Source organism: Erinaceus europaeus, chromosome 15 (genome assembly GCF_950295315.1).
Source record: "Erinaceus europaeus chromosome 15, mEriEur2.1, whole genome shotgun sequence".
Classification (NCBI taxonomy): domain Eukaryota; kingdom Metazoa; phylum Chordata; class Mammalia; order Eulipotyphla; family Erinaceidae; genus Erinaceus; species Erinaceus europaeus.
The window spans coordinates 5,073,632-5,091,185 of NC_080176.1; the positions used below are offsets into that span (position 1 = coordinate 5,073,632).

Genomic DNA, 17,554 nt, shown 5'->3' on the forward strand with positions numbered 1-17,554 from the left:
TGGAGAGAGGAGAGGAAGACAGAGAGAGGGAGAGAAAGACAGACACCTGCACACCTGCTTCACTGCTGGTGAAGCAACTCCCCTGCAGGGTGGGGAGCCGGGGACTCGACTGGGATCCTGACGCCTGTCCTTGTGCTTCACGCCATGTGCGCTTAACCCGCTGCGCTACCGCCCGACTCCCGTTTCTGTTGTTTTTTAAAATGATTTACTTATTACCTTTTTATTTTATTGGATAGAGGCAGAGGGAAATAAAGGGGAGAGAGGGAGAGACACCTGCTCTACTGCTTCATGGCTGTGAAACATACCCTCCTCTGTGATCTGGGAGGTGGCGCAGTAGATGAAGCATTAGACTCTCAGCCTAAAGTCCTGAGTTCAATCCCCAGCAGCACATGTATCAGAGTGATACCTGGTTCTTTCTCTCTGTCTTCCTATCTTTCTCATTAATAAATAAATAAAAATCTTGAAAGAAAGAAACTTGCCCCTGCAGGTTAAGACCAGGGAGCTTGAGCCTAGGTCCTTGCATGTGCATTCAACCAGGTCTGCCACCTCCTGGCCCCTAATCATCATCATTATTTTTTTCATTGTTTTTTTTTTAAATTTTATTTATAAAATGGAAATATTGACAAGACCATAGGATAAGGGGGGGGTACAATTCCACACAATTCCCATCACCAGAACTCCGTATCCCATCCCCTCCATTGGAAGCTTCCCTATTCTTTATCCTCCTGGGGGTATGGACCCAGGATCACTATGGGGTGCAGACGGTGGAAGGTCTGGTTTCTGTAATTGCTTCCCCACTGAACATGGGCGTTGGCAGGTGGATACATATTTCCAGCCTGTCTCTCTCTTTCCCTAGTGGGGCAGGGCTCTGGGGAGGCAGGACTCCAGGGCACATTGGTGAAGTCCCCTGCCCAGAGAATCACTATTATTTTAATCAGAGCACTGCTCAGCTCTGGCTCATTGTAGGGCTGGGGGTTGAACCTGGGCCTTGGAGACTCAGGCAGGAGTCTTTCTGCAGACCCACTATGCTGTCTCCTCCGTCCCAGTTGTCCTCTATACCCTTAGAGAGAGGGTCAGACAAGACAGACACACCAGAGCAGCATCCCACATATGACTTGAACCCAGGACCTCACTATCTCTTTTTCCTTTCCCACCCTTGCTGCCCCTGTCTTAGCTGCCACACCTGCCCACCCGTCCAGGATGGGTCAGTGTCCTCCTGGCTCACAGCCCACCTTGAAGAGCCTAGGTGGCGGCAGCAGAGGCTGACTGCGGGCTCTGGGCTCGGCTCGGCTCACTGCCTCTAAACCGTGAGCAGCCTGCCATGCTGCCCCTGGCCAGTGTGCAGGCTCCCTGGAGGTGGAGCGCCCCCCACCACACTGGGGTGCAGGGCTGCTCTGTGAGGACCACAGGTCCAACACCCACCTCTCACGTGTTTCAGGTGTTCCTTCAAGCTACATGGCTCCAGATGTTTTGGGCTGGCACTACGAAGAATCCACTGCTCCTGGAGGCCATTTTTTCATTTTTTTAATTAGATATGACAGAGAGAAATTGAGAGGGGAAGATAGAGAGGAGGAAGGTTAAGCACAGGTGACGCAAAGTGCAAGGACCTGCTTTGAGCCCGGTTCGAGCCCCCGGCTCCCCACCTGCAGGGGAGTCGCTTCACAGGCGGTGAAGCAGGTCTGCAGGTGTCTGTCTTTCTCTCCCCCTCTGTCTTCCCTCCTCTCTCCATTTCTCTCTGTCCTATCCAACAACGATGACATCAGTAATAACTACAACAATAAAACAAGGGCAATAACAACAACAAAAAAGGAGATGAATAAATAAATATTAAGAAAAAAAGAGAGAGGGGGGAGAGAAAGGGAGACACCCTATAGGTGGGGAGCCGAGTGCTTGAACCAGGATCCTTGTGCTTAGTACTATGTGCATCTAACCATCCAGCTCCCACAGCTCCCACAGTTTGGCCTAGTCCCCAGTCCCTTCACTGGGGCCCTGGAGGACAGGCCTTGGTGGGAGCAGTGTGCTCTCTCTGAGGCTGAGGGCCCTGTAGTGAGGGAGTCCACCCCTGTCTCCACTGGCTGAGCAGACACCTGTGCCCACAGGGTAGAGCAGAGCCACCTGAAGACCCGAGTGCCCCATCCTGCCCTAGGTCCCCCTGGATTCTGGAGCAGGTGAGCCAGCTCTTTAGGCCTGCAAAACCCCTGGGGCGTCTCCCCAGCCCAGGCCTGTCACTTCCAGCCCAGTGACACTGAGCCTGTCTTCTTGGTGGCCAGCTGTTATTGTGAGGGGACACAGCAACTCTCCACAGAGAGATATACACAAAATAGCGTTTATTGTGGGGAGGGGGCAGGGATAGGCGGGGGTAACTGTAAGCAGAGGGGCTGGGAGAGGGCACCCTAGCTATCCTGAGCCCCTCTGTGGGGAGGAGGCCTCGCCTCAGGGGCTCAGGGCTGGGGGCGTCGCCCTTCTCCAGACCCTCAAGGCTGGTTCTGTGCCGCAGTGAATTTGGATGCGTAAACAGATGACCCAGGACACCACCTGGGCCCAGCCAGACGCCTGCGAGGGGATGGTGTATAGCCAGTCAGTGGAAGCTGGAAACCAGACAGGGGGATCCAACCAGGGCACAGGGACTGACCCCCACCCAGAAACCCCTCGGGCGGCTGGCAGCACACAGGGCAGCTCAGTTGGCAAGAAGCAGAGGGGCCTCCTAGACATGGCAGACCAGAGGGGGGCTGAGTCGGGGTGCCAGGCAGAGGCGGGGGTCCTTCCAGAGTCACTCCCCAGTTGTGTGGATCTCCCTTTGCCTGAGGTGACACTGAGGCGTCCTCCCGGGAGAGCTCTGGAGGCATGAGGCTTTGGGTGCTTTGGCAGAGGCAAGGGCAGGTCTGAGCAGCGGGAGGGCCGGACTCTGCGGGCATCCCGCTCACTGCTCCTCGTCGTCTGGCATCCTGGTCACAGAGGCATGGGTTATATTACAGAAAGCTGAGCAGCGGAAGATCATGAAGGGAGATAAGGAGTCCTGTGATTCTCCACCAGAGATAACCGTCAATGAGCAGCCCTATCATTTCCTCCAGTGGCCAGATTTCTCGGCCTGGCCTCTGAGTGGGGAGTCCCCAGCCACAGCGCCGCCCGTGCCGCCCCTGGTCTGACCACGCTCTGGCCTGGCCGGGTGCTGCGTCTGAAACGCCAAGGTCTCCCCTACTGTGTGGGCATAGGTGTTGCTGTCGTAGGGTCTGTGTGTTCACATGTTTTCCACAGACAGAGAGCAGAGCACCGTGGCTGAGCTGGGCCTGAGGACCCAAGTCCCACCCGTGCTAGGTCCTGCGCTCTCCTGCTGAGCTTCCTCCCTGCCCCTTAACAGACTTACCTGTTGGCCTAGGTTGTTTGTTTGTTTCTACCAAGGTTAAGTGGGGCTCAGTGCCTGATACTTTACTGCTTGTAGCAGACATTCTTTTTTTAATTTTTCTTAATATTTATTTATTCCCTTTTGTTGCCCTTGTTTTATTGTTGTAGTTATTGTTGATGTCGGTCGTTGTTGTTGAATAGGACAGAGAGAAATGGAGAGAGGAGGGGAAGACAGAGAGGGGGAGAGAAAGACAGACACCTGCAGACCTGCTTCACCACCTGTGAAGTGACTCCCCTGCAGGTGGGGGGCCGGGGGCTCGAACAGGGATCCTTACAGCGGTCCTTGCACTTTGTGCCACGTGCGCTTAACCCGCTGCGCTACTGCCTGACTCCCGGAACTCATACTTTTAAGCTCAACACTCCCATCATTGCACTGCCTCCTGAATTGTTACTGATCTTTTTTTTTTTTTTTTCATGTGAGCACTGCTTGGGGCTCTGGTTTATGGTGGTACAGGGGATTGAATCTGGGATTTTGGGGCCTCAGGCATGAGAGTCTCTTTGCAGAACCATTATGCTATCTAGCCCTCCATATTTTTTCTTTTTCTTTTTAATATTTATTTATTCCCTTTTGTTGTCCTTGTTTTTATTGCTGTAGTGATTGTTGTTGTTGTTGTTGATGTCGTCATTGTTGGATAGGACAGAGAGAAATGGAGAGAGGAGGGGAAGACAGAGGGGGAGAGAAAGAGAGACACCTGCAGACCTGCTTCACAGCCTGTGAAGCGACTCCCCTGCAGGTGGGGAGCGGGGGGCTCGAACTGGGATCCTTATGCCGGTCCTTGCACTTTGTACCACGTGCGTTTAGCCCGCTGTGCTACCGTCAGACTCCCCATCTTTTTTTTTTTAATATTTACTTATTTATTTATTCCCTTTTGTTGCCCTTGTTTTTTATTGCTGTAGTTATTATTGATGTTGTCCTTGTTGGATAGGACAGAGAGAAATGGAGAGAGGAGGAGGAGACAGAGAGGGGGAGAGAAAGACAGACACCTGAAGACCTGCTTCACCGCCTGTGAAGCGACTCCCCTGCAGGTGGGGAGCCGGGGACTGAAACCGGGATCCTTATGCCGGTCCTTGTGCTTTGTGCCACCTGCGCTTAACCCGCTGTGCCACCGCCCGACTCCCCCCCCCATCTTTTTAAGAGAGTGACCACAGCATGACTCCACCAGTTTGGGGGAGCTTCCCTAGGGCTGGGAGCTGTTCTTGGTGCTCCCCTGTGGTGTTGGGACCAACGTGTCTGTCAGTGAGAATGCTCTCAATGAATCAGTGAAGGCCTGTTCTTCAGCCTCCAAACAGACACTGAAGTAAAACAACCCATCCCAATTACCCCCCAATTTTTTTTTTTTTGCTTCTAGGGTTATCGCTGGGGCTTGGTGCCTGCCCTATGAGTCCACTGCTATTGGAGACCATTTTCCCCATTTTGTTGCCCTTGTTATTGCTGTTGTTGTTGGATAGGACAGAGAGAAATGGAGAGAGGAAGGCAAGACAGAGGGGGAGAGAAAGACAGACACCTGCAGACCTGCTTCACCACTTGTGAAGTGTCTCCCCTGCAAGTGGGGAGCCGGGGGTTCGAACTGGGGTCCTTATGCCGGTCCTTGCGCTTCACACCATGTGCACTTAGCCTGCTGCGCTACCACCCAGACCACACCCAAAATCTTTAGTTTTGGTTCCTGGGGACTGAACCTGGGACTTCTGGAGACTCAGGCATGAGAGTCCGTTGTGCTACAGATGGCTTTCTCTATCCTACCAGAAACCTAGACCCAAAGGGCCTGGGGAGACAATCAGCTTGCTCGGTTAACCCTCTGATTACAGGGGTGGCTTGGGTGCAGCGTCAGTCAGACGAGTGGTACAATTACCCGAAACCCTGGCTCTCAGGAAGATACTCCTCTTGCTCTTCAGGCAGAGGTCCGCTCTCCTCTGAGGAAAACACAGTGAAAACATGGGTTAGTGTTTCTTGCAGAAGCTTCCAGAACTAATGGCGCATAGCCTATAATGGCGACCTCAGGTTTCAGGATAAGGAAACTGGCAGGACTCTGATTTGGGGAGCCAGCAGGGTTCTGGTTTATAGCGTCCACACTGCCCTGTGCCTGCGACAGTGTCCAGTCCTCATCCCACCTGACCCCCCCCCCCCCCCCGTCAACAGAGAGACTGGGAGACACCCACAGCACCCCAACTCATTTCCTTCCCGGTCAACCAGGGGGTACTTTTTGAAGGGGATCTATTTGATTTTTTTTTTTTCCTTCTTTTTAACCAGAGTTCTGCTCAGCCCTGGCTTATGGTGGTGCTGAGGATTGAACCTGGGATCTCGAGTCTTTTTGCAGAACCACTGTGCTCTCTCCCCAGCCCTCTCCTCTTTGTTTTTTTCCCCCCTTTATTGCCCTCTTTTTTTGGTAGTTATTGTTATTGATGTCGTTGTTAGATAGGACAGAGAGAAATGGAGAGAGGAGGGCAAGACAGAGAGGGGGAGAGAAAGACAGACACCTGCAGACCTGCTTCACCACCTGTGAAGCGACTCCCCTACAGGAGGGGAGCCGGGGGCTCAAACTGGGATCCTTTTGCAGATCCGATCCTTGTGCTTTGCACCACGTGTGCTTAACCCGCTGCGCTACCGCCTGACCCCTCCTCTTTGGTTTTAAGCAGAAGTCAAGCTCCTTTTGGTGGGGCTGTACAGCTCCATTCACGTCCGGTTTTGTGAGGCATGGCCCTCATGCATCCAGGGACCAACTAGAGCTGCACGAGCAGTCTGTTCTGACAGAAGCCATCTTCAGCTCCAACAGTTAATCATTTGCAAATGTGTGTGTGTGCACATGTGCAAATAGCACATTTGTACGTAAATTTTTTCTCTCTCTCTCTGTCTTAGGACAGAGAGAAACTGAAAGGGGAGGCAGCTGGGCGGCAGCACAGCAGCTAAACCTACATGGCGCACAGCACAAGGGCGGTGTGAGGATCCCAATTCGAGCCCCCAGCTCCCCACCTGCAGGGAGTCACTTCACAAGCTGTGAAGCAGGTCTGCAGGTGTCTGTCTTTCTCTCCCCCTCTCTGTCTTCCCCTCCTCTCTCCATTTCTCTCTGTACTATCCAACAACAGCTATGACAACAATAATAACAGCAACTACAACAAGGGCAACAAAATGGGGAAAATGGCCTCCAGCAGCAGTGGATTCGTAGTGCAGGCACCGAGCCCCAGTGATAACCCTGCAGGCAAAAAAAAAAAAAAAAAAGAAAGAAAGGAGTCCGGCGGTAGCGCAGTGCGTTAAGTGCATGTGACGCAAAGCACAAGGACTGGCGTAAGGATCCCAGTTCGAGCCCCGTCTCCCCACCTTCAGGGGAGTCACTTCACAGGCGGTGAAGCAGGTCTGCAGGTGTCTATCTTTCTCCCCCTCTCTGTCTTCCCCTCCTCTCTCCATTTCTCTCTGTCCTATCCAACAACAACGACATCAATAACAACAACAATAACTACAACAAGGGCAACAAAAGGGAAAATAAAATAAATAAATATTTTAAAAAAGCATCCTTTCTAAGCACGAGTTAAGCTCTCTGGAATAAAGGGGAGAGAATGAGAAGCGCTATGTCTATAAGCGGGAGAGGCTGGGACTCAGGGAGGGCACACAGCCCAAGCTGCCCGCCAGAGCTTCTGTCCCCAGGCCACCTGACTCCCCCCACACACACACACTCAGCAGCTGTCCCCAGACCGCCTGTCCCCAGGGGTAGCAGTCACCACTGCCCTCGTGTGCCCCATTGGGCCAGTACCTGGGTCCCCCAGCTGGGCCTCGATCGGGAGCCGGTCCCGCTGCCGCAACGCCTCTAGGCCCGCCAGGTCAGGCTGGTGACAGTGGTCCCGCATGACGGTCACCTGCTGGCCCTGCGTGATGGCCCGGCTGCGGCAGCCCAGTCGCGCCTGGTCGCGGCACATCCAATACACCTTGTCCCCGGCCGCCTTCTCCTTCCGGTACAGGAAGGACTCAAACACCAGGAACCTGCCCCCCAGCGAGGTCCTCAGGAACTCTAGGGGCTGGAAGGTCTCTGTGGGGAAGGAGAGTAGGGGCCTGGGGGCCGCACCCTCCCCTCAGCCCCCAGGCCCCAGCCTGGCCTGCAGCACCCCCCCCACACACACACACACACACACTCAGGCCTGGCCCTCCAACCCTGCCTGCAGGGTCCTGCAGGTCACCAGCCCAGACCCAGTGTCCCCACACCCTTGGGTGCTCTCTGGGCAGGCCGCGCCTTCCCTCAGCCCTTCCTGGCCCAGCTCAGACCCCAGACTTGCTGGGGAGTGCCGGGGGGGGGGGGTAGGGGCTGGGCTGGAACATTCTGGAAAGCCAGTGGTTGTCTGTACTGCTCCCCCAGCTGGCTGACAACCCTGGACTGTTTTGAGACTTAAGAACTTGAGGACCAGGCAGCGGTGCACCTGCCCATATGACCATGCACAAGGACCCAGGTTCAAGCCCCTGGTCCGCACCTGCAGGGGGAATCTTCATGAGTGGTGAAGCAGGGCTGTAAGTATCTCTCTGTCTCTGTCTTTTCTCTTCTCTCTCTCTCTTCTCTCTCTCTCTCTTTTACCAGAGGACAGATCAGCTCTGGTTTACAGTGGTGCAGGGGATTGAATCTGGGACTTCGAAGCCTCAGGCATGACTGTCTGTTTGCATAATCATTATGCTATCTACCCCTTCCCTCTCCCCCCCCAATTTCTCTTTGTTCTATCAAATAAATAAATACAGTTAAAAAAACAAAACTTGAGACCTGAGGTGCTGGGGGGCTTGGGAGGCCCTGGAAGGAACACGCACCCCCTCCTCTCAGTCGCCCCCCTCTGGTGTGCCTGGGTCCCCATCATGGCCCGCAGTGGCCTGCTCCCTGGAACCCTGGCCCGCACCTGAGTCCTCCCGCTGGGCCAGGCGTGGGAAGTTCTCGCGCTGCCGCATGGCCTCCAGGCCACCCAGGTCGGGCGGGTGGCAGTGTCGCCGCATCACCATGACACGCTGGCCCTGAGTGATAGCCCGGCTGCGGCAGCGCATGCGCGCCTGGTCACGGCAGGTCCAGTACACCTTGTCCCCGGCTGCCTTCTCCCTCCGGTACAGGAAGGACTCGAACACCAGGAAGCTGCCCCCCAGTGGGGTCTTCAGGAACTCGGGGCCTTCTGGGGATGCAGGGGGGTGTCCAGCCTGGAGCAGAGCTGAGGCCGGTGGAGTCCCGGTGCCCGTCTGTGCTCAGCCCCCGGCCACCCCCAGCCCCCATCGCCCAGCCTTCACTCAAGGTGCTGCCCAGCCCGGCGGAAAGGGGTCCCCAGCCCATAGTCCCAAAAGGCGGGGTCCCTCTGAACCCTTGGTGCCAGCTGTCTGGAGCGGCACATGGGCCCTGAAGACCCAGATAGGAAAATGAGGGGAGGGAGCTGTGACTCCTTCCAGGATGGGGGTTGGTAGTGCTGAGGGGGGAGTGACCACTGGGCCTCTGCTGCCCCCCCAGCCCACAGCCCAAGTCCCACCTGGGCTCTCCCGCGGAGTGGCGTCCGGCCGATTCTCCCGCTGCCTCAGGGTCTCCAGGCCGCCCAGGTCAGGCGGGTGGCAGTGGCCCCGCATGACGGTCACCTGCTGGCCCTGCGTGATGGCCCGGCTGCGGCAGCCCATGCGCGCCTGGTCACGGCAGGTCCAGTACACCTTGTCCCCGGCTGCCTTCTCCCGCCGGTACAGGAAGGACTCGAACACCAGGAAGCTGCCCCCCAGTGGGGTCTTCAGGAACTCGGGGCCTTCTGGGGGCGAAGGGGGCTGTCAGACCTGGAGCAGAGGCCAGGCAGGGCCAGGCGCCCCACCTCCATCTCCAGGGGAGCGGCCCTGGGGCCCATGGCTCACCGGGCTCCTCGTCCTGGTCGTCCTGGTCATCGGATGGCGGCTCCTGCAGGGGCTTCGGCCTGGCCTGCTTCCTGGGCCGCCGGTTGAGGGACGGCACCCCGGGCTCCGTTTGGCACAGCAGGCTGTCCGAGAGGCCCCTGCGCGTCGCCCTCTGGGTGTCCCCCACCCGTTCCTGCAGGCGCCGGGCCTCCAGGGCCTCCACATCGGGCGGATGGCAGTGGCCCCGCATGACGGTGACGCGCTGGCCCTGTGTGATGGCGCGGCCGCGGCAGCAGTGCAGCGTGTGGTCGCGGCAGGTCCAGTAGCTTCGGTCACCCACCGTCTTCTCGCGCTTGTACAGGAAGGACTGGTGCACCAGGAAGGTGCCGCCATAGCAGGTGCTCAGGAACTCCAGGCCCGGGCGCAGGCCTGCAGGCAGGACGGGTGGCGTGGGGCACCCACCCACGTGGACCCACCCTTGCCCTCCCCCACCTCCCCCACCCGGGACGGGCCAGGTTGACCAGCGGGGGGGGGGCACACTCACTGGTCCACAGCCGCGGGCGCTTCTTGGGGGGCAGGTTCAGCAAGGACAGGGGCCGGAAGGTCTGGGGGTCAGGCCGCTTCACAGGCACAGCCAGGGGGTCGGGGTCCTCGGCCAGGGCCAGGCCGCGCCGCCTCTGCTTCTGGCGCCGGGCCTCCAGGGCCTCCTCGTCGGGTGGGTGGCAGTGTTCGTGCATGATGGTGGCTCGGCCCCCGCGGGTGATGGCCCGGCCCCGGCAGCGCAGGGTGGCGTGCTGGCGGCACTTCCAGTACACCTTGTCGCCCATGGCCTTCTCCTGCTTGTACAAGAAGGTCTCCAGCACCAGCAGACGGCCCCCAAACGGGGTACGAAGGAACTCCAGGGGCTTGGGGGCTGCAGAGCAAAGGGCCCAGGGAGCTGAGCGGCCAGTGGGGCGGGGAGGGTGCGGGGGGGCAAGGAGGCCCCCTGGGACCGGGGGCATGGGGCTGGGGGACCAGGTCTCACCTGGGTCTGGCTTGTTGCCTTGCAGCTCCAGGGCCGGGGGGCTGGGCTGAAGTGCCCCACCCTGCTGCTCCAGCAGGATCTGAGGGTCCCCCAGGGACACCCCATAGTGCACAGACTCAGGCTGGGCGCCCACCCCAGAGACCCCATGGCTGTCCTCGTGGGAGACCGTCACCAGGACCAGCTCAAATTCCTCAGACATGCCCAGCTGGGGGTGTTTGGGGTTGGGCTTCTGGCCGGCAGGCACGCTCTCACCCTCCTGCTCGCTGGGCTCAGGCAGGGGCATCCTGGCACCGGCGGTCTGGCCCCGGCTGCTCAGGCCTCCGTGCTGACTGCCTCCTGCTCCCTGGCATGGAAAGAAAATGAATGGCGGCTAGCTGGCAAAATAGCTCATTCCTGTGCCACGCACACAGCGCAGTCTCAGCTCTGGCCCCGCCACATGGGAGGAAGCTCCGATGCAGTGCTGCGGTGTTTCTCCTCAACTTGCTCTTTTTTTTTTTTAATTTTTAAAAATATTTATTTATTTATTCCCTTACCTTTTGTTGCCCTGGTTGCTTTATTGTTGTAGTTATTATTGTTGTTATTGATGTCGCTGTTGGATAGGACAGAGAGAGATGGAGAGAGGAGGGGAAGACAGAGAGGGGGAGAGAAAGACAGACACCTGCAGACCTGCTTCACCGCCTGTGAAGCGACTCCCCTGCAGGTGGGGAGCCGGGGGCTCGAACCGGGATCCTTATGCCGGTCCTTGCGCTTTGCGCCACCTGCGCTTAACCCACTGGGCTACCGACTCCCAATTAAGCAATTTTTAAAAAAAATTTATTTATTTATTTATTTATTCCCTTTTGTTGTCCTTGTTGTCTTATTGTTGTAGTTATTATTGTTGTTGTTGTTGTTGTTGGATAGGACAGAGACAAATGGAGAGAGGAGGGGAAGACAGAGAGGGGGAGAGAAAGACAGACACCTGCAGACCTGCTTCACCGCCTGTGAAGCGACTCCCCTGCAGGTGGGGAGCCAGGGCTCAAACCGGGATCCTTATGCCAGTCCTTGTGCTTTGCACCACCTGCGCTTAACCCGCTGCGCTACAGCCCGACTCCCATTAAGCAATTTTTTAAAAAATATTTTATTTATTAATGAGAAAGATAGGAGGAGAGAGAAAGAACCAGACATCACTCTGGTACATGTGCTGCCAGGGATTGAACTCAGGACCTCATGCTTGAGGTCCAGTGCTTTATCCATTGCGCCATCTCCCGGACCACAAGCAATTTTTTTATTATTATTATTATTTTTTAAGTAATTTATTTTATTTTATTTATTTATTTATTTTATTTATTTATTCCCTTTTGTTGCCCTTGTTGTTTTATTTTTGTAGTTATTATTGTTGTTGTCGTTGTTGGATAGGACAGAGAGAAACGGAGAGAGGAGGGGAAGACAGAGAGGGGGAGAGAAAGATAGACACCTGCAGACCTGCTACACCGCCTGTGAAGCGACTCCCCTGCAGGTGGGGAGCCGGGGTTCGAACCGGGATCCTTATGCCGGTCCTTGTGCTTTGCGCCACCTGCGCTTAACCCGCTGCACTACAGCCCGACTCCCACAAGCAATTTTTTTTAAAAGTTAAAAAATATGTGGTCCAGGAGGTGGCACAGTGGCTAAAGCACTGGACTCTCGAGCATGAGGTCCTGAGTTCGATCCCCGGCAGCACATGTGCCAGAGTGATGTCTGGCTCTTTCTCTCTCTCCTATCATTTCTCATTAATGAATAAATAAAAATCTTTTTAAAAAAGTAAAAAATATATTGAAAAAAACAAATGCAAGAAAATGGTTCAATATATGTGAAAGGCTTGGGTTCACTCCCTGGTACAAGAGAGGAAGGAAGGGGGCCAGGTGGTGGCGCACCTGGTTGAGCGCACATGTTACAGTGTGCAAGGACCGGGGCTCGAGCCCCCACTCCTGATCTGCAGGGGGAAAGCTCTGCGAGTAGTGAAGCAGTGTTGCAGGTGTCTCTCTGTCACTCCTCCCCTCTCCATCTCTGGCAGTCTCGATCCCATAAACAAAATAATTAAAGGAGAGAGAGGAAGGACGGACGGACGGACTGAGACCAGAATGCTGCAGGCCTCCCACCCCGACTCCGTCCTGCACTGGCCGACGGCACCCACAGTGCACAGTGCACAGTGTTCAGCCAGTGGTTTGCCACAGGTCTTCTTCCATCCGGGGAGAAGCCCACGGAGCCCCAGAAGGCCAAAGCACAGAAATGGAAGCCCAGAGGGGATTCAACTTCCGGATCTACAAGCAGCAGATCGCTTTCCCTCCTCTCCTCTTCTCTCCTCTCCTCTCCTCTCCTCTCCTCTCCTCTCCTCTCCTCTCCTCTCCTCTCCTCTCCTCTCCTCTCCTCTCCCCTCCCCTCCCCTCCCCTCCCCTCCCCTCCCCTCCCCTCCCCTCCCCTCCCCTCCCCTCCCCTCCTCTCCCGGATCAACTAGGAATACCAAAGGAGACCACCAGGGACCGAAACAAGACAGGACTAGAATGACCGCAGGAACCCAGTAAATCACCGGTGAGTACAAACATGCGTGGCTGGTGACAGAGAGGAGGAGCCTAAGGAGAGATTAAGTGACTGCTAACAGTTCAGCAGTTTATCAGTGGAGACACCACCTCCAGTCTGCTCCACCAACAAGGGGACAGCTGAAAGGAGGAGAGGACTCCCCAGAGACTCACCAAATGCAACTCTGACTCTCCATTGCTACTCCATTGCTACTACCCTCAGAATCTGGAGCAGCTACAGGAAGGGACACCAGGGGACAGAGATCTAATCAGAAAACTCAGGGGCTCGAACTGGGATCCTTATGCCGGTACTAGAGCTTTGTGCCATATGCAGTTAATCTGCTGTGCTACTGCCCAGCCCCCATAAATCTTTTTAAAACAACCTGATTGGAAGTCGGCGGTAGCGCAGCAGGTTAAGCGCAGGTGGCTCAAAGCACAAGGACTGGCTTAAGGATCCCGGTTCGAGCCCCCGGCTCCCCACCTTCAGGGAGTCTCTTCCCCTCCTCTCTCCATTTTTCTCTGTCCTATCCAACAACAATGACATCAATAATAACTACAACAATAAAACAACAAGGGCAACAAAAAAAGGAATAAATAAATAAATATAAAAATTTTTTTTTAAAAACCTGATTAACTATAGAAAAGTATCCTAAAATGTTGGCATTAGTAAGATCAGTGATATTTCTCCTTCCATGCTTTTGGTCTTCTCAAAACCCAGGTTTTTTTTTTTAAGATTTTATTTATGTATTAATGAGAAAGATAGGAGGAGAGAGAGAAAGAACCAGACATTACTCTGGTACATGTGCTGCCGGGGATTGAACTCTGGACCTCATGCTTGAGAGTCAAGTTCCTTAGCCACTGCGCCACCTCCCGGGCCACAAAACCCAGGGTTTCTGACAGCAGGGTTCAGCCTGGGCACCCTAGGGTTCTGGTGGGAGAGAACAGGCAATGCGGGCACTGGGCAGACTTCCTGACCTCCACGTCTGGGCGTGGAGACTCCTGATACCCTGAATGTCCCGAGGGGCAGAGCAGGACTTTGCTGTTGTTGTTTTATTGTTGTAGTTATCATTGTTGTTGTTGATGTCATCATTGTTGGATAGGACAGAGAGAAATGGAGAGAGGAGGGAAAGACAGAGAGGAGGAAAGACAGACACCTGTGGGGAGCCGGGGGCTCCAACCGGGATCCTTATGCTGGTCCTTGTGCTTCGTGCCACATGCGCTTAACCCGCTGCGCTACCACCCGACTTTCCCGATTCTTTTTTTTTCCCCTGATGGTTTTGTGGTGCTGCTTGGAAGAGCCCCTTGTAAGTCCAGCCCCCAAAAGCCAGAGGGTCACTATGCCCCTCTGCAGCCCTGGGTCCAAGCCTTTGTGTGTCTGTGCGACTGAAGCATGAACGCCCCAGCAGCTGCTGGTAGAGAAGTAAGATTACCTGCAGTTGGGAGGGTGACAACCACTGTCACAGGTCCTCACTGGGTGGGACACTAGGGGGTAGTCCCATGCTCTCAGCAGCCAGCACCTGTGAGGGAAGAGAGGGGTGAGGCCGTGAGATGTCAGCACTGTGCGCCGCCCTGGGCACGGAGCAAGGGAGTGAGGCAGGTGTTTGCAAAGCTTCTGGGGGAAGTCGGGTGGTAGCGCAGCGGGTTAAACGCACGTGGCGCAAAGCACAAGGACCGGTGTAAGGATCCCTGTTAGAGCCCCCGGCTCCCCACCTGCAGGGGAGTCGCTTCACAGGCGGTGAAGCAGGTCTGCAGGTGTCTATCATTCTCTCCCCGTCTTCCCCTCCTCTTTCCATTTCTTTCTGTCCTATCCAACAATGATGACATACATAATAACAATAATAACTACAACAACAATAAAAAAAAAGGGCAACAAAAAGTAAAAAAAAAAAAAAAAGAAAGAAAAGCTTTGGGGAAGCTCACATCTCCCCCCACACCATGCTGGCTGGTGCCAACAACCTTCCCACTGGCTGACACAGCCTCTGAGCACAGCAGGTCTTTTCTGGGCAGGGCTGGAGGTGGCTGCGATTCCCCAAAGATCAAGAATCATGTTAGGGGAGTCTGACGGTAGCACAGCAGGTTAAGCGCAGGTGGTGCTAAGCACAAGGACCAGCATAAGGATCCTAGTTTGAGCCCCAGCTCCCCACCTGCAGGGAAGTCAGTTCACAGGCGGTGAAGCAGGTCTGCAGGTGTCTCTCTTTCTCTCCCCCTTTCTGTCTTCCCCTCCTCTCTCCATTTCTCTGTCCTATCCTACAATGACGACATCAACAACAATAGTAATAAGTACAATAAAAAACAAGGGCAACAAAAGGGAATAAATAAATATTAAAAAAAAAAGAATCATGTTAGGGGCCAGTTGGCGGTGCACCCAGTAGAGTGCATGAGTTAGCATGTGCAAGGACCTGAGTTCAAGACTCTAGTCCCCACCTACACGGGGGAAGCTTCACTCGTGATAAGCAGTGCTGCGGGTGTCTCTCCTTTCTGTTTCTTTGTTCTCTTTCTCTCTCATTCTCTATCCAAGACTAAGAAAGAAAGAAGGATCTTAGGGTTGGGAGATGGTTCACCAGGTGGAGTGCACACTTTGCCATGCACAGTAACCTGGCTTCAACCTCCAGGCCGCCACTCGGGAGCTCCCGTAAGCAGCGCGGTGGTCCTGTGCTGTCTCTCTGTCTGCTCTGTTTCTCCACCTGATAACGAAATGAAAAAAAGTAGGTGTCCCCTGGGGAGCTGTGGAATCACACAGGGCTGAAAGGCTCTGGCAGCATCCCAGCAATCTGCCTGTCCCCTGAGGACAGAGCTCCGAGAGCGTGGCCTGGAGGTGGGTAAAGTGGAGAACGTGTTGGGCTTTAAGGCAAGAGGCCCCGAGTTCGATCCCCAGCATCCCATGTGCCAGGGTGATGCTCGGATTCCCTCACCACCGGCCCCTTGCTGGTGATCAATAAGTAACTGCAGGTGAGAGAAGGCAGCGGCCGCCCTCCTCGCAGCTGGTGCGGCTCCTCCCTCTCTGTCCGGCTCCAATAGAAACCGCCTCCCCACCACCCAGCCCTGCCTCCCCCACGGGGAAACCGAGACAGGCCGGAGGGGACCAGCCAGAAAACGTCCATCAAATCCTGGCCTAGGCGGCCTGGAGGGCAGAGACGTGGCGAGGGCCGCGGGCGGCAGGTGCAGGTGCGGGCTGGGCCCCGGAGCAGGCGGGGGGCGCTGCGGGGAGGGGCCGCGTCCCTGCCCGCGCCGGGGGCCTTGGGGTGCGGGGGCACGTCCGTAATATCCGTGTGAGCTGTGGGGTGCGAGCCAGCGGGCAGGGGGCCGCGGTCGTCACCGCGGAAGGAGGGTCGCCAGGCCACAAAGCAACAAGGTCACCTGGGCCTGGGGGTACGCGGCTGGGGTGGGGTGCGGGGCTCCAGGGAAGGGCACCCCGGGGGCTCCTGATGCTGGGGGGCAGAAGCCTGCAGAAGGGGGGAGGGGAAAGACGCCGGATCGCAGGGATGGCGGCGAAGGCCTGGGCCGGGCCCCCCAGCCTCAGCGTCCTGGGGACCCCAGGACCCTCCCGCCCCGCGGGGCCCGTCCTCACCCGCACCGGCTGGGCGGCGGCGGGCCCTCCCTCTCCGGCGAGCTGACCCGGGGCCCCGGCCGCTGCAGCCACAGGCGTCCACCGCGCGCTCCCAGGCCCCCCCAGTCTTCCCCGCCCCCCCTCGGGAGCGCGCCCCGGCCGGAGAGCCGACAGCGAGCATGCGCGCTGGGCCGCACAGCCCGTCCCTGGGGCGGAATCCGCTTCTCCGGGTCTTCCCTGCGCGGAGCCCAGCGGCCAATCAGCGGTGGGGGCGGGGCGGGGCGGGGCCTTGGTAGACCGCGGCGCTGGGACCCGGGAGGTCCCGAGACCCGTGTCCAGTCCCCCCCACTGATGGGTACAGCTAGGCCGCCCACATCCCACTTCCCACAGTCAGCAGGACAGCAGGATGTGCCCCTAAGGTCCCCACCCAAGGCTGGGCGATAAAAGATCATGTAGTCCTCGCTGCTGGGAATAAGCAAGCGGGAGCCAGGGAGCACGTCCAGCCAGTGAGCAGGGCCAGCACACCTCACTTTCCTGTGAATGCCCCTCAAATGAGGGAGCGCCTTTTGTTCTTGCTAAAAACCAGTCCTGAAGCCACATGCAGCACACAGACACAGCAGGCTGGCCGGGACTCCCCAGGGCAGCCACTGTCACCGAGACACAGAGAGGCGTGTGACAGTGCCGTGAACCCAGAGGACACTGCACTCTGCGAGAGGACCCCCCAGTGGTCTGACTGTCTGAGGCCCCTGGAGCCCTCCAAGCCACAGAAGAAAGATGGGGGGAGTCAGGCGGCAGCACAGTGGGTTAAGCACATGTGGCACAAAGCGCAAGGACCGGCTTAAGGATCCGGGTTCGAGCCCCTGGCTCCCCACATGCAGGGGAGTCACTTCACAGGTGGTGAAGCAGGTCTGCAGGTGTCTGTCTTTCTCTCCCCCTCTCTGTCTTCCCCTCTTCTCTCCATGTCTCTCTGTCCTTTACAACAGCGACATCATCAATAACTACAACAATAATAACTACAACAATAATAACAAAGAAGGGCAACAAAAGGGAAAATAGATTTTAAAAAATTTAAAAAAAAAGTGACAAAAAAAAAGAGAGAGAGAGGAGTGGGCTGGCTCTTTCACTTTCATGAGTTTTAAATGCGTCCCAATCTTAAACAGCGGCCCCTTCCTGCACCTCCTCCTCCTCCATCAGATTGATTTAGAGGCAGAGAGAAGGAAGGGCAGAGTGGGGGA

General features: G+C 56.2%; 1 protein-coding gene across 8 annotated transcripts in view; it reads right to left on the reverse strand.

Moving 5' to 3' along the window:
- Nucleotides 1-2,312: 2,312 nt before the first annotated feature.
- The window catches only part of FLYWCH1 (FLYWCH-type zinc finger 1), a 133,833-nt gene continuing 118,591 nt past the window's right edge, over nucleotides 2,313-17,554 (reverse strand). Inside the window, exons 1-10 of one of the 8 annotated variants that reach the window (XM_060172570.1) lie at nucleotides 16,341-16,501; nucleotides 16,130-16,215; nucleotides 14,203-14,289; nucleotides 10,242-10,584; nucleotides 9,762-10,154; nucleotides 9,239-9,646; nucleotides 8,713-9,138; nucleotides 8,266-8,529; nucleotides 7,146-7,418; nucleotides 2,313-2,945 (exon numbers count right to left, since the gene is read on the reverse strand). In XM_060172570.1, the coding sequence (XP_060028553.1) occupies nucleotides 2,434-2,945; nucleotides 7,146-7,418; nucleotides 8,266-8,529; nucleotides 8,713-9,138; nucleotides 9,239-9,646; nucleotides 9,762-10,154; nucleotides 10,242-10,524 (2,559 nt within the window). In that variant the 5' untranslated portion in view covers nucleotides 10,525-10,584; nucleotides 14,203-14,289; nucleotides 16,130-16,215; nucleotides 16,341-16,501 and the 3' untranslated portion in view covers nucleotides 2,313-2,433. Of the gene's footprint in view, nucleotides 2,946-5,252; nucleotides 5,314-7,145; nucleotides 7,419-8,265; nucleotides 8,530-8,712; nucleotides 9,139-9,238; nucleotides 9,647-9,761; nucleotides 10,155-10,241; nucleotides 10,585-14,202; nucleotides 14,290-16,129; nucleotides 16,216-16,340; nucleotides 16,504-17,554 lie in introns of those variants that run through there. The other 7 variants (XM_060172575.1, XM_060172572.1, XM_060172569.1 and 4 more) reach the window with 7 other exon arrangements.